At 40.3% G+C, this 23,903-nt stretch overlaps 1 protein-coding gene across 11 annotated transcripts in view; it reads right to left on the bottom strand.

Annotated features, from left to right (window-relative positions):
* The window catches only part of MARCHF7 (membrane associated ring-CH-type finger 7), a 41,887-nt gene that overhangs the window by 6,859 nt on the left and 11,125 nt on the right, over positions 1–23,903 (bottom strand). For 4 of the 11 annotated variants that reach the window (XM_029071811.2, XM_029071810.2, XM_029071808.2 and 1 more), the window contains exons 3-9: positions 23,140–23,304; positions 15,897–16,055; positions 13,308–13,509; positions 7,606–7,758; positions 5,532–6,648; positions 2,512–2,681; positions 398–507 (exon numbers count right to left, since the gene is read on the bottom strand). In XM_029071811.2, the coding sequence (XP_028927644.1) occupies positions 398–507; positions 2,512–2,681; positions 5,532–6,648; positions 7,606–7,758; positions 13,308–13,509; positions 15,897–16,055; positions 23,140–23,292 (2,064 nt within the window). In that variant the 5' untranslated portion in view covers positions 23,293–23,304. Of the gene's footprint in view, positions 1–397; positions 508–2,511; positions 2,682–5,531; positions 6,649–7,605; positions 7,759–13,307; positions 13,510–15,896; positions 16,056–18,709; positions 18,956–23,139; positions 23,305–23,903 lie in introns of those variants that run through there. The other 7 variants (XM_039913174.1, XM_029071815.2, XM_029071818.2 and 4 more) reach the window with 5 other exon arrangements.

Below are 23,903 nucleotides of genomic sequence, written 5' to 3'. Positions count from 1 at the left end.
GTATACTTTTTACTTTGTTCTAACAATCTGTCTAGAAGTTTTAAGAAAATAAAGGTCTTCAAAACTACATTATTTCATGTGGAAAAAATGCCTTCTTGGTTCACTGTCATTTTTCAGCACCTCATTATAAATATAGGAATCAAACTGTCCCTAAAAGTGGACTACAACTAACAAAAACTTAAATGGGAGACTGGCTATGTGAGATATGAAACCATGTTTTACAAAATATGGATGTTTTTAGCTCAGGGAAACTTAAGATTACATTAGGGAAAGAGTGCTTATGAATGGCATTCTGTTATGCAGGACATTGACCACAACTGGATCAACTGGATTTTTCATCCAAAGTTATCCTCGAAACACTGTACAGACACTTACCAATTAGGCAAAATATACTAACTTGTTCATTTGCATGTGCCCTATAGAGTTCATGAATATCAAAATCTTCCAGGTTAAGTTGCAGCTTCTCTTTACAGAGCTCACAGGTGGTTACTGCTTCCAAAGACGAACCTGGCAGAAAAATGAGAATACAAGGTCAGTACAGTCCCTTCTCCTAAAGTTTCATGACAATCAAACTATCTACCGCACAGATAAGAACAATCAGGTAATAGTGCTCAAAGTAGTAAATTAGCATTTCTTCTCATTAGTTGCATCATCACCAGCTGGGCTGGTGCATATTCATTCATTCAATAGTATTTATTAAGGACTTCCTACGTGCAGAGCACTGTACTAAGCAGTTGGAATGTACAATTCGGCAAAAGATAGAGACAATCCCTGCCCAATAACGGGCTCACAGTCTAAATGGGGGAGACAGATAGCAAAGCAAAACAGGACAAAACAAGACATCATCAAGATAAAAAGAATCATGGAGATATACACCTCATTAACAAAATATTTAGGGTAATAACATATACAAATAAGCAGAGTGCTGAGGGGAGGAAGGGCAGAGGGAAAGGGGGGGCTTCATTCTGGGAAGGTCTCCTGGAGGAGGTATGCACATTGATGGCAAAGTCCGGAGGCACTCCGCATTTAAGAATTTGATTGACTTATTGCAACACATTGACCCTCATTCTTAGGGCTAATGAAAGAAGTCATTTGGCACAGCTCAGGTCCACTCCTTCTCCCCAGATATGCCCATCCGGTTCCTCCCAGCCACCACACCTGAGGATGCAGCTCCCAAACTTGGCCTTCAGATCGGGCATGGGTTAGCTGCTATTCTTTACAGAGCTGAGAGCTGTGAGGTTCTAAATGGAGGGGTGGTAATATGCAGGGCACATCAAAATGAGAAAGTGCTTCTATTTTGCAGCCACAATCAAGAGGGAAAACCTCTTAGCAAGCAATATGAATAACTCCTTTAGCACGCAACTGGCAATATACAAGAAAGGGAGGCGAGGTGCTCAAGTGGAGAATAAGTCGGGCACACACAGGAAGACCTGTGGAACAGAAAAATGAGCCACACTGTGTTGGCTTTTGCATTTATTATGGAATGCACGCTTCTTATGGGCAGGGAGCGTAGCACTTCTTCAATCTGTGCTTCCCAAGCGGTTGCAACAGGCACTGTACCAAGTAAACATTCATAAATATTATAACTTCTAGAAGAGACACTGCAACCAAAAATGTAAGACTTCAGGGTTCGGGAGGAGAAGTCTGGATGGAAAAAAAATCCATCTTGGAAATGAATATTTTACACATTTTACAGAAGACCCTCACAGTCAAAGAATTTGAGAGCTACCAAAAGCTGATCTGTGTAGGAGTATAAGAGAATTATTTCTACCAAACCCTGTGAATAGCTGGAAAAAACACAGGCATTTTTCCATGATTTTATTGTGACTGAGGTTCCTATTCTGCATTCTGAGTCAAACTTCTGGGCCTGGGCCACACCCAGTGAGTAGCGGGGCTGATATCTGGCTTGCTGCTAGTTTTTTTTTTCTTATCCCAGTGTGGGTGCACCTGACCTGACTTAAAAGGAAAAGGAAAAAGAGGGAGAGAGAAGGCACAACTTTTAGGACTCAAGCATGGAGAATGTTAGCTTAAGTCAACTGTCTCAGCTGAAAAGACTGCTGGGAATTCTACTTTGTACTGTCAATCTGGGCAGTGGCCCAAGGTGTTAAGAAGCACAGGCACCGCTCCAGCCTTGTCCGAGTCACCTCCCCACAGACTGGGTCATGGCCTGAAGCACTTGTCAAAATGACTTGCCCAAGGTCACCCAGCAGCCAAGGGGCAGAGCTGGTATTAGAACCCAGGTCCTCTGACTCCAGGCCCGTGCTCTTTCCACTAGGCGACACTGCAACTCTAGAACAGGAGGATAGCTACAGGAGTTAGTGCTTAGGTAATGGGGTCCACAGAATGTGTACCTAAGTGCCCCCCAAAATTAGGGGAGAAGTCCCGGGAGCCCAAGCCTACTGCAGACACTGGGGCTCTGCCTCCCTAGCACTTAGTTCAGCATTTGGCATATAGTAAGTACTTAACAAATACCGTAATTATAATTATTGTCTTTAAGTGGTTAAATCTTACCAGAGTTAATCTTGGCCTGTAGCCATTTTTTCATACACTCCTGGTGAACATACTGCAAACTCCCAGTACATTTGCAAGGCTCTATAAGAAGGTTAGAAGAAGAGGCAGCTGCCATCTGGCAAATTCTACATAAATCACCTTCTTCGTCCTCAGAATCTTCTAAGAGAAGGCTGGGGAGGAAAAGAAATATATGAATTGAGTTGGCGATCAGCACATTTGGACTATAAAATTCAACTATGCCTAAATAGAACAAAATTTCTGGAAATATTTAAAATTTTAGAATTACTTAGTCTATAAAAAGCACAATTAAATGGTGGCATGAGGAAAACAGTACAGCCTTAATTATCCTGCAATGGCCCTTCACATAAAACTGAAAAGAGGATATGACGGATTACCCTGTTCCTAAGGCTGTGTCATATATTCCCTTCTGCTGCTGTGGTTGCTGGCCCAGGGAGACATGCTTTCAAGGTCCTGATTGCCTCCAACAGAACCATCTTGAGTGGGAAGATGGGGGGGAGGAAAGAAAACAGCCAGGACCTAAGGATGGCACACACCACCACTGGACAACAGGTCTGACGGCAGGGATGGCCCTGGGTATGATCCTAGCCCCACAGGAAAAAGGCTGACAGAAGGATCACAGTGGATGGGTAAGTTAATGGGCAAGATACAAAATATATTTAGAGGAACATAAAGATTAAGTTAATATTTAAAATAGCAAGGACTATTAATTGCCTGCTGTGTGACCTTGGACAAGTCACTTCACTTCTCGGTGCCTCAGTTTCCTCACTTTAAAATGGGACTCAATACTTGTCCTCCCTCTTAAATTGTGATCCTCAAGTGAGGCAGGGACTGGGTCTGATCTGATTACCTTGTATTTATCCCAGCACTTAGTGCTTGGTACACAGTAACCCTTAATGAATACCTCACGCATCATCATTATTGTTCATTCATTCGATTGTACTACATCATGTGCTCTCTGTGTGCAGAGCATTGTACTAAGTGCTTGGGAAAGTACAATACAACAAGAAACAGTGATAATCCCTGCCCACAATGAGCTCACAGTTTAGAGGGAGTATTATTATTACTATTAACTTGATGATCATCCTCTTCAAATAAAGACCTTTATTTTCTGGATCAACATGCAAGCATGCTGGAATAGACTTCCTTCACTGTCATTTGCCTCAAATCACTCCTCAGCAGTTAGATGCGGGGGGGGGGGGGGGGGGGGGGGGGGGGGCTTCAAAGGTGCTGCCAGCCATATTCCAAACTATAACCCTGCATCCTTCAACACATTTACCAAGTCACTCAGTAAAGTTACTGTTTTGGGACTGACTGTGGGCCTTCAACTGCATGCTACTTGAATGTAGTAAAAATTTTTACATTAAAATCAATGAGTTTATCCTTCCCCAAAGTGTTCTGAAGGAGTCTCCTACTCTATTTATGGAAATAGTGTACTAGTTCTCCCAACTTCCTTCCCAGAAATGCTACTAACACTAAGCAATTAACAAGTTGTTATGCTGTTCATTATGGGTTTTTGGAGCAATCACCACAAGGGACACTTCTTCTTTTAACTGAGCATCATGCATTTCTTGTTTTAGTAAATGGAAGTATTTATTGTTTGAGCAAGTGAATTGGTGCAGCTAAGAGAGCCAGTAATGCAAAGGAAAAAAGGAGATCACTGTTTGAGCAAGGAGATTGGTGCAGCTAAGAGAGCCAGTAATGCAAAGGAAAAAAGGAGATCATTTCTGAGAGAAAGAGAAATCAAGAGGAATTTGAGGCATAATTTGGGAGATGTTGAAGTCAGAGAGACAGGAGATAATGAATACTTGCATACTGGGACATCAGCCAAAAATGCATGCTTGTTACTGAGCACTCTAACAGTGATTTACTTATTTGAGAACACATGGTTAAACAAGTACTCTTGTTTGACCAAGTGTTGAACCGAGTGTTAGAAATGACCAAGGTAGTTTCATCCTAAGAGATAAATAATGTTTTGCTGAAGAAACTAATATTATAGGGCTAAAAAAATGAGAATATTTTGGGGTTGCCTTTAAATGCTTTTCCTTTTTGAATCTGGTAGGGTCTATTTTCACACCATTGCGCAAAAATTTAAAAGAAAGGGGAGGAGTATGCGGGTCTTTGACAATTTCAATTTGACATCTCCCTATTAGTTTAATTGCACCTCTTCAACTCTGAACAGGTGCCAGAGATTTAGCAAATGAAACATTAAAAAAAGCTGCCAATCCAGCTGAATATATTAAATTTGCAGTAGAAATTGTTCATGTTTATTGCAGATACTTAAGCTTACAACATTTTCCCCCATATTAAGGTAGTATATTAAATCTGCAAACTGATTTACTAAGTGCCTTAAACTGAAATTTTTTCCAACAGATTATCATTTTAGAAATCTTTTGATCCAAAATTTAAGAATCTCAAGCATGATTTTGAATTCTCTTCCCTATGAAATGACCATGTGAAATATTACTGAGAAAAGACTGCTAATAAAGTACAACTGATTAAGTTCAGAGAATTATATGCTATTAATACAACTCCACAGCATACCATAAACTGAACAAAATTCAGTACTCTGAGGAGTAAATAAAATACAAAATTACTTTTTTCTAATACTTTAAATGACAAACTGGTGTATTCAGAAGGACACAGTCACTTCTGGAAATACACATTAAAATAATGGAAAGTTTGACAAAGCATCTGTCACGATTCCATGTTTAGCAATGCTGTTGGAAAGTGTTTCTGAAAGTTCTGGTTTATTAGTATGACTTACCACCACTAAATTCAGTAAACTGTTAATTCTGCAATTTCTTCATCTTATTAGAGAACTTTGTGACTATGGAAATATTTCGGGAATGTCAAAGTGATAATTTACCGGTAGATCCCTGGAACTTTAAGCATGTAAGACCAGTGGCCCTAAACAGATTTATTCAAATGCTAAAGGGGGAGTCAAAATGACCTCTGTGCTTCCTTCCCAATTTCCAGTATTCGATTTTATATGACCTTACCTCTCCTTTATTTTCTGCAGCCTTTCAGGGTCTCGTGAAGGGGCAGGTTTAGACTTGTCACTCTGTCCGTCGGATGGATTCCAACCCGAGGGAATGATATCTACAGTAATCATGACATTGTCAGAGAGATTGCTTCCCAGGGCAGGGGGGACTGCAAATCGGAACAGGGAGCCAGGAAGAATTCCAGGTATTCCAGTATTTCTTCCACTGTGAGTTAAATCTGGTGTAGACACAGCAGAGGCGGCAGTGCTTGACACTGCAGGTGTCTGTGGTCTGTTGGTAGCAGTCCCAGGAGAACTACTTTGTGCTTCAAGAGAAACTTCTTCACTTGACTCCCTTCGCCTAAAAAGGTGCTGAGATCTTGATGGGATGTCAGAGGTAGATGTTCGTGAAGATTCATCTCTTCCTTCTCTTCTCCTCCTGGAGAACAAAGGTGTACATCTATTCCTAATAGAAGAAGATAACCAAGATCCTGCGTTTCTACTCTCGGGCTCGTGCCTGAAGCTTTCGCAATCTGCATCAGAGCTATGATTTTGTACCATGGACGTTAAACCCCATCTTCGTCTAAGAAACCTAAATCCCTGAGACGCCTCAGATGTTCTACTGTCTGGAACTTCAGAAGGAGGGGCTGCACTGCTGCTAGATTGTGTAGACGTATGAACTCTCGGAGCAACGAATGAACTTTCAGATTCTAATGACCTGGAATTAAAAGAGTCCTGACTAGATCTTCGAGAGAAAAACGTCGATGACATACTAGAAGCTAGGCGAGATAATAGCTGTCTGGTGGTCCGCCTTCCTTCGGTATCAGTGGATGGTTCACTAAGTGATCTTTGAGATGAACCAGCCCTTTCAGAACTGCCTGTGGAAGAAGGGGTTTCATTTCTGCTTGATATGTGAGCAAACCCTGGTTGTGCACTCCTTTGGGGAGATTCCATTTCCCTGGGAGCAAAGTTAGACCTTGAAGAGCTTCTGTTTGGGTCTCTCAAGTAAACTGAGGACTGATGTTCAGAAGGCAGTTGGCGGTTCATAGATGACGTGTTCAATCTCAGAGTGTTCAGAGAACTCTCTTTAGGTCTTGCTCCCTGTGAATAGGAAGAAGTAACTCTATCTTGAAGATCTGTTATTAAGACAGAGAAAAAAATAAGGTACATAAATGCTTAGATCAAATATCTATTGACCTTTTCATTGTCTTAAAGTATATATGTAACATAATTGACTTCTGTTCTCAGAATTCACTTGGCCTCTGAAAAAAGCAAGTAATGGTTTCTCCAGCAGCCAGGTTCTTTTGGGAAGAGAAAAAACAGCTTGGAGACAGCTTCATAGCCAACGCGCACTGCCTACTGCATAACTGCTACTGCACAAGTTGAACCCTTCTGGCCCCGCCAAGATGTTAGGTGTCTGAATTCGGCTGGAACCAGAAAGGGTCTTAAACCTCACTTTAAGGGAGATGGTCAAGGGGGAGAAGGAAAATGTATTACTGTACCAGCCTTGATATTCCTGGGGACAGTTATAATTTGTAGTTCTAATAGCCCACAAGGACAATCACAGCAGTATTTCAGCTGCCATGCCAGCAGGCCTCAGAGATACTAAAAGAAGGGATGTAGGACAATGGGAACAAAATGCAGTCAAAGCAGTGATGGATTTCCTCTTTTGGGGGGCTTAATTCGGGTTCAAGCCAGTCCATTAGTGGACTTGATATTGAGATCCGGGAGAACCACTACTGATCCACAATGCAGATGATCTGTGTGTTTACAATTACTGGTTTATTGGTTTTCCCAAGACCACATTCAGTGACAAAATAAGGTGCCCCTGAGTTACTGGTCTACGCTGATTTGAGCAGAATAGGACCTCTTTACATTATTTTAATTTATAATAAAGCTCTAGAAACTGATTTCTGCTCATTCAAACAACACACGATTCAGCTACATACTTATGTAAAAGACCTTCATAATAACGAAGTATGAAGTCCCACAAGATTTGTCCCTTCAGTGTTATTAGAGAGGTTAACTATATATAGGTATAAAAGAAAAATATAGCTTGGCATCTGCAGTGCAATATAATAATGTAAACGTACATGATGAAGATGTGAAATCACCATTCCGGTGACTATAATCCACTAGATCTGCTCGTCTTTCCTGATTTCTTCTCTCTCTTACTAGTTCAGTTCCCAGCGAACCAAGTATCACTGATGAAGATCTGGGAACTTGACTATGCCTCCAAGAAGAATCTTAAAATAAGAATGAAACATTTTATTCATAGAAAGCTTATTAAAATGTCTAATAAACATTACAAAGATTGATTCGATTTTCCAAAACACTAAAAACCAACCATGACAACAAAGCTTTGGGACAGAGGGAGGCAATTATTTTGGCCTGTGGACTATTTAGACATTTTGAAAATGGCTGTGGGCTGGCCTAGAGGGAAGAGCTGGGTGGGAGGGAATTAAAATTCTAAAGGCACTGTCACTTCCATTCACTTCTTCCTGGTTCCAAGCCGGCCACAGATAGAGTCTCAAAATTGTGGTGTGCTACTAAGTTACGCTAAAATGGAGTGGAACTGAAACCACCAGGGCTCAGAGCCAGCCCAAGGTTGGACTGCAGGCTGAGAGGAAGGGGGAAAAACAAAAAATCACCAAATGGGCTGGATGTGATTCACAAACAATACTTTGTCCACCCAGACAATGGCTTCACTTTTGTGGTCCTGACTCTGTGGGGACAATTACCCATGTGACCCAATGGTGTCAGAACCAGTGCTCTCATTCTTATTTTAATCCACTGTTTTCCTAAGGGATGTGTGGATTATGGACCCATGTGTACCATTAATGAGTAATAACAATGGTTGAAAAGCACCAGCCCAGATCCATTTGTTTTCGCTCCTCTCCCACCAGTCCCTCATCATCCCTCATCGTGGAAGACGCCATGGAAGAGAATTAAGGTGTTAAGAGGATTTGGTTGTCAAACATTTCATGTCACCTGTAGGTACAGTCTCTGGAAGGTTTAGACAGTTAAAACTGGAAAGGATTTTTGGCTATGTAAGATATGAACTAAGACCAACCAGAGTTAGCATGTTTTTTGTATTCCCAAGAAGGGGATTGTAGCGACAATGTAAAATATCCTATTACAGTAAGTTTGTAATGTCCTGATACTAAAAAAAAAACCCACAACACAGGAAAAAAACTCCACAACCTACATGTAATTAATCCTGATTGCAGCTGTCCAACAAACAAGTTTACCCAGTAAGACCGGCAGGGCTACCCTTCTTATTATAATAAAAGGAGTGGGTGTAACCAAATGACTACGGTGATAGAGGGAGGAATTTAGCTTGCAAATGCCTCATGGCAAGAGGCTGCATCTTACTTTTCTTTGGCATGTCACCCCAGTACCTACTATACTGCTTTCTATAAATCAGTGAGAAGCCTGATGATTTTGTCATCTCTGGGAGAGAGCTGAGAAACAGGGCAGCGAAGACCACAAACCTCTCAGCTCAGGTATGCTATTTTCTCTTCCCACCTCCACACAGGGCACAAAAAATCTGCAGCTTGGGCCATGTGCATCCATATAATCAAAAATGGGCTATTTTAAAAAAATATTTTACTGTTATTCATCATTCCCAATGCCATTCTTATTAGGGGCACATTTTAATGAACTAGGCAACTCAAGGTAGCAGTCATAAGGGAAAAATAGCCTTGAGTTATTCTCATTTGATCTCAAATCAGAAAAAATGGTAACAAAACTTTTACCATACTACTACTCCTACTAAGAACAATAATAATAATAATTGTGATATTTACTAAGTACTTAATATGTACCAAGCACTGGGGTATATTCAATACAATCAGATCAGTCACAGTCTCTATTCCATAGAGATCTCACAGTCTTGAGAAGGAGGAAGAAAAAATATTTTATCTCCGCTTTGCAGATGGGGCATAGAGAAGTTAACTAGCTTGCCCAGGGTCACACAGCAGGTAAATGGTGGAGCCAGAATTAGCACACTGGTCTCCTGACTCCCAGGCTTGCGCTCTTTCCACTAGGCCCTGCTGCTTCTCTCCCAACCTAATGTCCAGAATAATGTTCTGGATGCAGAAGCACCATAATGGACACTGTAAAAAAAAAAAAGGCTTCTCAGTTCAGTGGGTTGGATGAGAAAAAAAAAAGAGCCTATCACTAACATTCTATCTACTTCCATCTCCTGCTCGCTAATATTGTTCTCCCAGCTGAGAACTCACCAACCATAAAATCTTAAGGATCACGACTCCCTCCATGTTCAAAGCTCTCCTAAAATTCTACCTCTCCAACAGGTCTTCTTTGATTATTTACCCTAACCCCAAGTCGTATCAACTCAGCATTCTCATCTAAATAATGCACTTATTCCAGTATTTAGTCAATAGTAAATTCTATTATTTATGCTGATTATTTTAAAATATATTTATGTTTGTCTTCTCCACGTTAGAATGTAAACTTTACAGGCAAGGCAAAGTACCACTTCAGACTGCTGTACCTTCCCAAGCACATAGCACAGTGCATTACACCTAGTCAGTGCTCTGTAAGTATCATTTCTATTACTACTTTTGTCAACAGTAATGATCTCTTCATTTGGTTTTCATACTTCAATTCTGTTCTACCCCAAACTTCTAAGTTCACTCTCTGTAGTCATGCTTAACTAAAACTCTAACAACAGGTTCTAACCAGGTTTGAAAACATATTTTTCAACATTTAGCAATTAATTCACCAACTCAGGAAAATGAATTTTCAACTTTGGAATATTTATTTTTCTCCTTTTAAGTTAACCACAAACTACCAAAAATCCATCATGAAAATATTGTGAATTTAACAATGTGACTGAATTTACTCATTCCATTTTTTCATCATCTAAATCACTGCCCACCTCTGAATGGTGGGGAAGAAGAGTATGGGACCAGGTCAAGTTACCCAGTTACTATCTCAGCCCTGCCAATGGTCTGCTGTGTGACACTTGGGTGAATGACAGCCTCTCTATACCTCAGTTTCATTTGTAAAATGGGGATATCTGCTCACCCTGCTCCTTAGAACAATGAATTATGGTATTTACAAATCACTAAGTTTGGATGTAGCAGTATACAGTGCACTAGATACCTCCCAATTTCAGGCACAATAGCGACTGAACCAAGAACCTAACACCTCCCCTTCTCAAAGACTAATCTAACTGGGTATTACTCTCAAATGTATTCCTATATTTTTAAGACAGCATGACATTCTATTATCAGAACAAGTCCGATCTCTATACTTAGCTCAAAACAATTCCCATCAAGTCAACAGTATTTCTCTTGCTCGCTGTAGTGAGAGTAACATCTCTTACAACATACCAGAAGTGCTGTTACTATTATTCAATTGTATCTCCCAGTTCCTTTGTCTCCAAAGTAGGAGAATGGTGGAGCACACTGGAAAGAATCAGCCATGGGGTATGACTGCACATTTATGCCAAGAGAAAGGATGATATGCTCCTCTATTCCCCTGGGACACAGCTGCCCGCCAGCATTTGTGGTTAGGACATGTGGGACTATTTGAGGGACAGCTAGAGAGCGGGCCACTGGTGTACTAAAAGTGATTCATCCATGAGTAGAGCAAATACACTTGGACTCCCCTGTGACACTTTAAAGCAGGTATCAGCTGTGCTGTAAGGTTGTACAGAGAGGAATCAAGGGAGCAGAGAACTGTCCCTTTCCCTTCAGAAGCATGCCACCATGCTCACCAAGGAGCACAAATATATGCATTAGATACTAGACAGCAGGAGCACCATTAATTGTTGAGAAAAGGTTACCAACCTTAAATGGGTTTACCATCACCTCCCTTAGACTCCAAAGGCATTTTTTCCTCCCAAACTAAACTTCCCCAATCACCTTCTAGTCCTGGTGTTTTTAGATTCTCCCTTCAACCCCCACCTCCTCTACAACACCTACACCTGTAAGAAGGTGCCTTCCTATTGTAACCATTTTTAGATTTGATGTGTGCCTACTTGGAACAGACACTTTTGAAAAGTCACCACATTTAGATTATTACCATCACCATCAATGGTACTTACTGAGCGCTTACTGTGTGCAGAGTACTGTACTAAGAGCTTAGGAGAGTACAATACAAACAGCTGTTAGACAACACTCACTTCTTCACAAGATATTTCTTTTGCTTGCACAGCAACAGGTAAATCATTCCTTTACCTACAGTGCCTGTAATTTCCATATAATTCAAAACCACTGAATTCTACTTTTAAACTCTTGATTTCCACTCCCGGAATCCTAAATTTCAGCCTTTCTCGGTATTGCTAAGTTTAAGAGTGCCCATGATAATTGCTCAACTTTTTTCAGAAACTGTGGCTGAAGAGTAGAAAGTGTTACAAGTAGGTCAACTGTGAAGTGAATTGCACAGGATTCCACAAAAAATAACCTAAAAAATGAGAAAAATTTTCGGCTGTCAAAATGGGGTATGGTAGTAGTTCAACCCTTGGCAGTCCCTGGCACCAATTCATTCTTTTTCATACATTGTGAATAATTTATGTTGTAAAGGGAATGCTGTACCTCTTATCTTAAAAAAAATACTCCAGTTACCTTATCACAATCAGAACACTTTGTACTTTTGGCTCTAGGCAATTGTAATTCTAGAACTCTGGCCATTACCACTTAGCTTCAGACTTATGTAACTATAGGATAAATCCCTCAGTAATCAATCAATAGCATATAGCACACACCCACTCTGTAAGATCTCCTGGAGAGTATAACAGGATTAGAATACATGATCCTTGCCCTCATCTATCCAGTGTGTGGGTAGACAGATGTCCAACCTGATTTGCTTATATCCACCTCAGTGCTAGTACAGTACCTGGTGCACACAGTAAGTGCTTAACAAATACCACAATTATCATTAAACACAGCACATCACAGCCTAAATGCTGTAACCTCATCAGTTAATTACATAAAATACTTCCAAATATGAAACACCAAACACCTCCTTTAAATTCAAGCATAGATCCAAAACTAACTCAGACGATTTAACAGAGCTAAAAAGATAGGAAAAAGATTTATACGAGAGTGGTTTTCAAATAACTAATTTTAGAAGGGAAAAAGAATGAATGCATTAGGTCTCAGAAAGCAATAATTTCTTTTCAGGGATTTTCCTTGCAGGGTGATAGTTCTGTAAGGAAAAAACCCCAGAAGGTAACTTTTAACAAAGAGGGAAGGAAGCTATGGAAAGCTGTAGTTCTCCCATCATTTTCTACACTGCCCTCCTTTTCTGTTAACACAGTGCAGTTTATCATTCCCGGGGGGACAATTTATCAGGGGTCAATTAATCAAATCAGTGGTTGGCACATAGTAAGCACTTAACAAATACCATTAAAAAAAAATCAATTACATTTATTGTAAACTTACGGTGTGCAGTGCACTGTAATAAACACTTAGGAGAATACAAAATAATATGAGTTGGTAAAACATGCTCCCTGACCTCAGGGAGCTTACAGTCTAGACGGATCTGTTTAGGAATTAAAAGTCACTTAAGGCTGAGACATATGGACTCCAAATAGTACCAGAAATACGAAGCTCTGAGTTCTAACCCTAGCTCAGGTACTCAGTGAATTTGACTTTGGGCATGATATTCATTTTCTGAGATTCAATCTCCTATCCTAAACAATGCTCAGTAACTTTTTAACACTTCATTAGCCTGAGAAATGATCTGCTTTTGAGAGAAATCTACCTCAATTTCCTTCCATTTTGTACACAACAGTTAGATGTCACTAGTAATTTAACCTTACCTGCTACTGCATTAACTCCACTCCCATTGCTTCTCACAGTGGAAGTCGACGTACAGCCGGTGTAGGAAAGCTTAGGTCTCTTTGAGTCGTAATTCCTTTGTTGGTTCTGCAGCCTTGGGTATGCCCCCTGAGTTCTCTCAGATTCACTATACCATGTAGATTGAAATGGAGTAGTTGATGAGGATGAGGAGGAGGATGAAGGCTGGAAATGACCAAAAAGAAGAGATTGGTAAGAATGAAAATCAGCTCAGCCTTCCTATATAAAAGAATATGCTATTTCTTTAGGTAAAACTCAAAGATTTAACTCAAGATATATGGTTCTCTCAAACCTCACCACTGATTCCTACAGCCACCTGTTCCCTTCTTTCTTTTTGAACTGCCTCTGCCTGCTTCGGTTGCATAGAAAGCATTAGGAAGGAACCTAGGAAGGAATGTTAGTGGGCTCTGGAGGAGTTATAGAGATTCATGGACAGAAAGTCCATAATGGGTTACTAGGGAAGAAAAAGGCATGTTACAATGAAACAAACCTAACACTAAGGACAGATACCAAGAAGAGCTGCCAGCCCACAAGTTTCTTCAAGGATCCTTTGTTGCCACAGTCAGATCCACAGCTCTAGGCTGGATGGACCACCAGCCTGACACTGAATGTCATTCACAAAAATGAATACTCAAGGAAAATTATTCTATTCCATAGTCTTTCTGGAGTATTTCTTGAATTTACATCCCCAGGAAGGCTTGATTACTGACTCATTTTATCACCCTGAAAACCATTTCAGACTTCGTTTTCTTTTCCTGAAAGATGACTGGACATTCTCCCCACTAGACTGTAAACGCGCTGTGGGAAGGGAATGTGTCTATTATAATGCTATGTTGTACTTTCCCAAACACTTAGTACAGTGCTCTGCACACAGTAAACACTCAATAAATATGACTGATTGATGACATGCCACTATTAACTATCGCAAACAACATTTTTTCTTAGATGCCTAGACACCCTAGCCCATAATCCACATTAGCTATTTCAAAAACTCTACTCTTTCCTCAATCTTAAAGACTCATGACTTTGAAACCCAGTTAACAGAGATACACATCAAACCCAAGTTTACAGAGTTGCTCCTTTCCCCAACTCAACACAAAGCTCCTTCCCCTAAAGCCAAATATATCAGTCTTTCCTTCTTAGTGCTAGACCCTACCACTTCTCATCTAAGGAAAAGTCACTCCTTCTTTTAGTCTTTCTCCCCAGGCATTATCAACCCCTTTTCTTGCACTTCCTTCTTTAAATGCGTCTGAAAGTAATTAATTCTGAAAGTATCTTCACTTGATTCTAAACCTCTTCCAGCCTTTGTGGCACATAGGTGTAAGTGAGCATAAAGAACTTGGAGATGGAAGAGAACCAGGAAAGTTGAGGGAGTACAAGTGCAGGTGAACTGGGAGATGGGGAAAATGATCAGAGGCTGCTGACAGCGTCAACTACATGAACAAGAGATGATTCTTTGGGCTTGTGTTGGTTTTTACTACTACTGAAGAGACAGAAAGGAGCGGTTGCTGTACTGCTGCTGAAGCTGCCATTAGGGTTATGTCTGAAGTTAGGCAGAAAGACAGTAAGAGCTCGTTGTGGGTTGGATGGACCTTCAGCTTGACCCAGTAAGTTCCCAAAATGTATTTCCAGAACTGAATCGCTTCAGTGGCACTGGCTTAAGTTAAGATCAGCAAATGAGAGTTGGGAGCAGTAGGCTTTGATATAAAAAGCTTGTCCAGAGCTCATCCAAATAATCCAATCTAACTGAGGTTCCTTAAAGAAATAGGATTATGATTTCACATTTACCTAAATCTTGTCTCCAGCTTTAAACTGTAAGCTCTTCAATGGTAGAAAATGCTTCAAACGTAGAAATATCTTTCTTCCTTTTTGTAATTTTGCATATCACTTATTACTATGCTCTGCAGTTAGGGGGTCTCAATACTACTGATTCTTTGGCATGTGTTGGGTTGGGTGATTGATTTTTTATCCCGTAACAATGCACTATCTTGCTTATGTCCCTCTAAATTCAATTCAGTTTTTGTACACAAATTGGAAATATGATCCCGAGTCATTTTTAACTCTATTCCTATCTTCCAAAGTATCAACCCCATCTAATTTAATATTATCTGCACACTCTTCAGAAGTTATCAATACACTGGCGACAGTCCCAAAATGAATGCCTGGGGGATACAATTCGTTATGTTCTTTGCAAGTCAACGGTGAGTTATTGATAACTCTCAAACCAGCTGTACTTTAATATTCATTTTCTTTATCTTGCCGATTTCTCTCCTTCCCTTCTTTAGAATCTTGAACATGAACATATTATGATCTCTCCCTCCATGGTATACGTCCATCTTATCTAATTTCTCCCTGCAATAAGGATAAAAATCAAAAAAGGCATCTTTCTTAGTCAAATACACTACTTTCTGTGTTAGAAAATTATTCCCAATGTAAATCAAACTTGTGAAACTATCTGTGTCCTGCAGAATTGCTTTTGCAGCAGATATCTGGGGAGCTTAGTCTCCCATCACCCATAATGCTGAACCAAAAAACCACAAGAAAGGGCATACCAATCTGCTTCTGTTTCCTAAAAAACTTCCAGACCATGGTGGTTCAAAAGTTCCTGAATAACGAGTAGGAGAGGAACTGTTAAGTTTCCAGGGGGTTTCACGGCCTTCTCTTTCACCAAGTCCCCAGTCTCTACCAGATGTTTGCAAATAATTGGATTCCTGGAGAAAATTTAAAAAAATATTCACATTACTTTCAACTAAAAATGAAGTTCCAACATTAAAGTTTATATTCTGAAACTGCCAACCTAAAACATATCATATATCAATGATATGCAGAGTGGCCTGGTGTAAAAGACATGGGCTCAGGAGAGCTGGGTTCTAATCCTGACTCGGCCATTCGCCTGCTGTGTGATTTGGATAAATCACTTAGCTTCTCTGTGCCTTAGTTTCCTCATCTATAAAATGGGGATTCACAACATGTTCTCCCTTCAACTTAAAGTGTGAGCCCAGTAGGATAAGAACTAAGTCCGACTTGATTATCTTCTAATACGGAGCTTGGCACATATTATTAGCATAACAAAAAACCTATTTTGCTTCAACATACCATGAAAGTTCACATATATACACACCCACACCACCTAATATCACAGGTTTTTGTTTGTTTGCTGTGCACTTACCATATTGCCTAAGTGATTAAGTTTGGGACACGATGACAGTTAATGACCCTATGATAGAGGTCTCCTTTCCCAGGTTATAGCCTATAACTACTGTTACTTCTGCCTTTCAGTACCACTTAAGCATTGTTATATTCTCACCACCCCACACAGCGCTTGTACCTATCTTACATACCTTTTTACTTAAGTATATTTACTCACATACACATTCCCCTTTTCCTTCTACCTCCTATTCATAAATTATTTTGGCATCTGCCTCCCCAGTAGATTGTAAACTTGAGGGCTACTAACTCCACTGTACTGTAGTACTACCAATTCTAGTATATTCACCCAAGCACTCAGTAGAGTGCTTCGCCCTGTAGGTGCTCAATAAATGCTATTGATGAATTGAATAAATTAGTAAAGCTGTAATCTTTTAGACTGCTGATGAAATTTCTAATATGAAATTCCACTGGATGTATTGTTTGAATAAAAAAAACTTGTTTTCTAAGTAAGTCCGAAGGCTAATTGATTTTTGCACAAGTTAAATGCAACTATTACTTATACAGCATAACACTAAAACAAAGATTTGGCTATTCATACCAAGGACAGTTGCCTGGAACAGTGGTGAGGACTGTTCCCTTCTAGGACTGTTTGCCTATTTAATGTTCTTATTTTGTGGTTCTGGGTTTTTACCTGTCTCTCTTTTTTTTTTTTTTAAATGGCATTTCTTCAGCTCTTACTATGCACCAGGCACTGTTCTGGCACAAGATAATCAGGTTGGACATGCTCCATGTTTCACATGAGGCTTACAGATGAGGGAACTGAGGCACAGAAAAGTGAAATGAATTGCCCAAGGTCACACAGCAGACAAGTGGTGGAGCTGGGATTAGAAACCTTGTCCTTCTGACTCCCAAGACCATGCTCTATCCACTAGGCCACACTGTTCTCATCGTATAACACCTTATTCCTATTTGTCGCTCATCATCTTTCTACCGCTTAGATTGTGAGCCACTTAAGATTGTGGGCCACTTAGACTGTGGAACAGGGAGTTTGCCTGAACTTTTTATTGAGCGTATCCCCCCAGCACATAGTAAACATTTAATAAATACCATTATATTCAAACACACTGTATAATCATAGTAAATGAGCAATGATCTAAAACTGGAGCGCCTAAAATAAATATGAGTCTATGTGAATTGCACTAGCTCTTAAAACCACACAGTTGTGAAAGAAAAAAATTATAAATAATTACTCAGAGAATGATAACATTAACTACAATGAGATGTCATAAAATAACCTGTTAAATTGCTGGACTTGATATCACCCTCCTGTCTCAAGGACATCTCCACAATGAAAAAATTCAGTAATTCCATGCACCGACAGTTGTGGTGGGGAAGAGAATCCTTTCCCCAACCCTTCTTAACAATAGGAAAGAGCAAGGAGTTCTGAAGAAACAGCAGACAGAATTCATCCCTCATGGTCTGAACTGGTTCCCTACTTTTGGAGACAATTCCCCTTTTACCAGCCCTTCCTAAAACCTAAAATTTTCTCCCCATTCCCTAGCATTTGCCCAAGGCCATAGGACTCAAAGAAGCCTAACGTCATTGCAGAAGCAGCATTGAACGTCAGAGAAACATCCTCTGGTCTGAAGATGCTTCTTCTCTCTTATTAATCAGGCTGGCTACAAAGTATCTTAGCTAACAACAGGACCTTGAGGAAAGGAATTACTGTATTGGTAATATACTCTGATCAAATATTAAAACAATCTGATAATTTGTGCTTCCAGAAATCAGTCCCAAATTTAAAGTTCAAAAATTTTTTTAAAAAAAAAAGGTAAATGCTTGAACAGTTCAGCCCACAAGTATGATTTTAGGCAGTTGCACCAGTAACTGATACTCTGTCACCTTTCCAGATAGGGATTTTGTTACAGTATTTGTTAAGTGCTTCCTATGCGCTAGGAACTGTACCAACCTCCCAGTAGATATAAACTAATCAGGCTGGACACTGTCCATTTCCTCCACAGGGCTCACGGTCTTAATCCCGATTTTACAGATGAGGTACCTGAGGGCACAAGGAAGTAGAGTGACTTCCCCAAGGTGACACACTAGACGAGTAGCAAGGCTGGGATTAGAACCCAGGTCCTCTGATTCCCAGATCCGTGCTTTAACCACTAGCAAAGTCTCTGAATTAGGGATGAGGATCCCTCCCGTTACTTACAGTATCAGCCATCAATTTTGCTCTGGAGTTGTGTACTACAAAGAGGGGTACCCTCAGAATAAAGACCTAGGAACAACTGGATAGGGTGCTAAAATAACTCATCAGCAGTATGTCACCTTCACCAGAACAAAAGCTGCACTACTGGGCTTGGGTCCATTTGTCAGAACACAGATCTAGGAATTAAGTGACTTGGGTTTTAGCCTTGGCCCTGCAAACAGTGGAATCCCTGTTGTCAGGTCATCAATAATAAAGATTTCTAAGGAGCTACGTAGGACATTCTATGAGGTCAACAGGCCCACTGGAAATCCTGGAAGTAGCTGCTAACGTGGGCAAAAAGGGCTGCAGCAGTTGCCAAGGCAACTGATTGCTGGGTTACTGCACTGTGACACAGCACCAACACCAAGACGTGGTCAAGGAGAAGCAGCGTGGCTCAGTGGAAAGAGCACGGGCTTTGGAGTCAGGGCTCATGAGTTCGAATCCCAGCTCTGCCACTTGTCGGCTGTGTGACTGTGGGCAAGTCACTTAACTTCTCCGTGCCTCAGTTCCCTCATCTGTAAAATGGGGATTAAGACTGTGAGCCCCACGTGGGACAACCTGATTCCCCTGTCTACCCCAGCGCTTAGAACAGTGCTCGGCACATAGTAAGCGCTTAACAAATACCAACATTATTATTATTATTATTACTTCATAAATGGATTCGCGGGTATGACCTTTGAATGCTCTTACAGTGAGCTGCACCCCTGCCTGGCTTCCTCACTCCTAGCACTTTGAGTCCCACTGGGAACAGGGTAGTGGAAACCAAAGAGTTTAAATGGCGTTCAGCCAACCACTACAATTGTAAGCCACTCCTCCAAATCTAACCCTAAGTCTCAGATGGTCTCGGTGGAAGATACCATCACTGATCATCACTGACGGAAGACGAGAAAAATGTCTGGGGAGCTTTGAGTGCGCCAAACAAGTTAGCGTCTTGAGGTGTTTCATATCCTGCAAGTATGTCAGCCTTGTAAAGTTTCTATTAGATAGCAATTAAACTTTGCTTAACTTCACCTTTGACAACTGCCTCCTGAATATGAATGTTGCAGATTACCATGGTTGAGGAGGCATTTGAGATAATGCAACTATGAAACTAGTGTCAATTCCTCTCTCCTTGAATACGCTGATCAAACATTACTCATCTGACAATGTTGTCATTCTCTCCCTCCTTGTTTTCTGCCTTTGAATTCTCCTGTTCTCATTATCACATCATCTTTCCTATTTAATGAAGCTGGTACATGAGGGCAACTTTCCCCTATTGAAAAATATTCAATTTGGGGTACATAACCGTGCATACTATTTCTTGTGAAAAGGTGTCAAATATCCAAAAATTACTCCCACATCTTACGACTCTCTTCTCTTCATCCTGTTTCCTAGGTATAGAGAATTCATCTATTCCACAGAGGCAAGAAGAAATGGGCTTGCATAACAGTAAGTTGAGTAGGCACAATCTGTCCAAGTTAAGCAGAGTTAAAATATGGCAAACTCAAATTCATTAAATCCTTCTATTTTTAGACACGATGCTGCTAACATAAAGGGACAAAAATTGTCGCATAATAGCCTATATCTTGGGATTTTCTTCCATTCAAATTTAAACAAAAGCCACAGTGTATTTTAATAACAGTCTGAAAGAAATATTTTTTACAAATGAAGTCACAATTCTAAGGATGTCTCCAATGTCAGGCTGGAGAATATGGGCAAACAGAGTTTGTTAGTGCTTTGAGAAAGCAGATACTTAAATGGTTCAAAAGAGCATCGCTGAACTCATATTTAAGAAGGCCTTTTTTTTAAAAAAAAACTAGAGACCAGTTCACTTTCAAACAAAATACATTTTGCACTCATTTAAAAATTTTTGGGTGCAAGTCATAGTTTGTGTCATCTAATAACCTCATTAGGAGATTTAATATATTACATCTGGCAAAATGTAACAGATTTATTATAGTCAAGTTTCATGGAAAGTTAATAGGCAAGAAAAAGCAAAATTTTTAAGAAAAAAAAATCACATGTAAAGAATGAAAAGGTAGCATTTTTGATGTCTACTGAAGAAAAATATGGGCGAGAAAGGCAGAATAAATTACCCTAAGAAATATAATCTACCATACCTCCTTAAAGAAGACTTCCTAAAAACATGTTATCCTAGATTTGTCATATATAGAAAGTAATTCTCTATTGAAGTAGCATATCAGTTTTGTACTAATGAAGCACATCCCTAAATAAAAGGAACATGCTGAAGTGATGACTACACAGAGCAAGTATTTGAATCAAATAAATTTCAGCTGCTGAATAAACCAGTCAGGTAAGTGGACTGATATCCAGTAAAAACTATGCATTGTTTACTAATGATGAAACCCTCCCCTAGTAGTAAAAAAAAAAAAAAAAAGGAGGAAAAAAGCCACACACACACAACAGTACACCAGCATCACTTATTAAAAAATGATCTTTTCTACCTAGTTAACTGAAATCAAAAGCAATCTGTTTAAACCATTTTAGTTGAATTTGCATTAACACTGAAGTGTTCCAATAAATTCAATCTTCAATACTCAGTTTCAATTTTGCTATTTTTATTTTTAAAACCTATTAATTCAGGCTACTTCAATAAAGGGTGGGCATGTGGGTGTACAAGTGTTTGGAGGAAGCACCTTGCCCTTTGCCTAAAAAGGAAAATGGAAAAAAATGAACGTTTATGAGTTTTGACCTGGCCAGATCAGGATCCAGAAAAGCCCTGTCACCACCTGGAAAAAGCCCAAAGAAAGCCAAGCCAAACCAAAGTCCGAGGAGTCCGAGGAGGAGTCCAGAAACCATAAAAGCTGGGAGTAAACAGAAAGTTGATAACTAGGTCATGTCTACAAGATACTGCAGGAAGGCTGAGCCTCTCCCCTCAGGCCCACCCAGGTGCAAATCTAGGGTCCAGCTAAACTGGTTGAGGTCACCAGGGGTCAGGGGTCAAATGCCAACTGCTGTGTCCAACAGGACCCACCACTTGGGAAAGTTATCCAGGAATGACACAAGAAAAGACAGAGGATGTCCAGGTTCATCAGAATACCGAACATGACAAAAGGCATGCTGGGGAGAAAGGCTATCTGGGTGTGAATAAGACAGCTTGAGTTTGCAGTAAAGGGTTGGGCTTGCTGTCATTTCAATGATTAGTAATAATACTAATAATGATAATCTTACAGCACCAGGGGAAATACAAGTTAATCAGGTTGGACATAGTTCCTGTCCCATAAGGGCCTCACAGTCTAAGGAGGAGGGAGAAGAGGCATTGAATCCCCACTTTAAGAATGAGGAAACTGAGGCCCAGACGAATGTAATGACCTTCCCAAGATCTTACTGCATGAAACTGACTCTAAGGCCCATATTCTTTCCACTAGGTCATCCTGCTCCACTATAATAATAATAATTGCGATACATGTTTAAGCACTTACAGTGCCAAGCACTGCATTAGGTACCGGGATTACCACAATAAATGTGCAGATCTAACACAGTTCGTTTCACATAGAGCTCCCAACCCGAAGGAGAGGGAGAACAAGTATGTAAATTCCATTTTACACCGGAGAAACTGAGGCATAGAAGAGGCTTACTCAAATTCCCACAACAGGTAAGCCGCGGAGCCAGCGTTAGAACCCAGGTCTCCTAGCTCCCAGACCCATGCTCTTTCCATTAGTCCATGTTGTTTGGGGTCCACAGGTTCTGTGAAGCTTAGAGTTTGGGTCCCTACTGGGTCACAAATGAACTTTTCAATGGGATTCAGTACGCTGCCTGCTACATTCAAATACTGGGGATTCAATCAATCAATCATACCTATTGAATGCTTACTGTGTGCAAGGCACTGCACTAAGCAATTGGGATTATACAAGCAACAATTTAAGAGCCACATTCCCAGCCCATCATGATTTTACAGTCTATAGTGTTAATGAGAGAGTCTTTCAATCTGTTAATTTTTTAAGCTATTTGTTAAGCACTTACTATGTGTTACTCATTGTTCTAAGTGCTAATGCAGAGAGATTTAACAGGTTGGATACAGTCCCTGTCCTGCATGGGGCTCAAAGTCTAAATTGGAGGGAGGAGGATTTAATCCCCATTTTACAGATTAGACACACTGAGGCACAGAGAAGTGATTTGCCCAAGGTCACACAGCAAGACTGTAAATCTTTGTAGGCAGAGATCCTGTCTACCAACTCTGCTACACTATATTCTCCCAAGCACTTAGTACAGTGCTCTGCACACAGCGCTCAATTAATACAATTGATCGACCGATGTTTTCTGACTCCCAAGCCTGTGCTCCTTCCACTAGACCATGCTGCTTCTCTACAAAACGAGTGAAAAATGATCATATTTTCTATTACAACAGTGATGAGAAAACATTCTTGCTATGAGATGTCAAAGTAAGATATTACCTGATGCTCAGAATCTAATCTGAATGAAGATTCTCTTGGGTTATACGCCTCACTTAAATCACCTCCTCGGCTTCCAGACATTCTCGCACTTAGAGCAGAGCCGGGGGGCTGAACAGATATCCTTCGAGGAATCCTTGAAGGTTTAGACTCCATCCTTTCCACTGTCTGAGAAACACAAATTTAAGTTAATTTCCCCCTGGAAAAGAATACCTTAGGCACTCCACCTATTAATGAAAAGGTATAACATCAATTTCTGGACTGCCTTAAATTGATGTCCACTAACAATAGAAACCAAGGCTAAAAATGGCACCTCGGTAGATAAATGGTGTGTTAAACTCTTAAGCTGTCCTCAGGGTAAAGAGTCAGGACAAGAGCAAGCAGTGCTCCCAGGTCTGGGAGGTCAATGCTAGGCTAGGGCAGTCAGGGTATACGTGCAGCAGATGTCCTCGGAGATACTGCCTAAGCGTTGTGGCCCAGTTCTTCATCCTAACACTATTCTAGGGGAGGGTGGAAACTATTTTTCTAGGCAACAACTCCTTGTAGTCAAGCAAGCAATCAATCAACCATTTTGACTGAGCACTTACTGTATGCAGAGAACTGTTCTAAACGCTTGCTCGTGTGTTTCCTCTCAACCTCTGACTACCCAAATCTTTGGACAAAAAAGCAATCGCTTAATGCATTTAAAAGAAGGACGTTTGTTTACACACCATTAGAATCTTTTTCTAACTACAGAGGCCAACTCAGTAATTTAATACGGAGCTGGA

This window comes from Ornithorhynchus anatinus, chromosome 9 (assembly GCF_004115215.2).
Source record: "Ornithorhynchus anatinus isolate Pmale09 chromosome 9, mOrnAna1.pri.v4, whole genome shotgun sequence".
In the NCBI taxonomy this organism is placed as follows: domain Eukaryota; kingdom Metazoa; phylum Chordata; class Mammalia; order Monotremata; family Ornithorhynchidae; genus Ornithorhynchus; species Ornithorhynchus anatinus.
The sequence above is the reverse complement of the archived record's forward strand: the minus strand, read 5'-3'. Positions and strand labels throughout refer to the sequence as shown.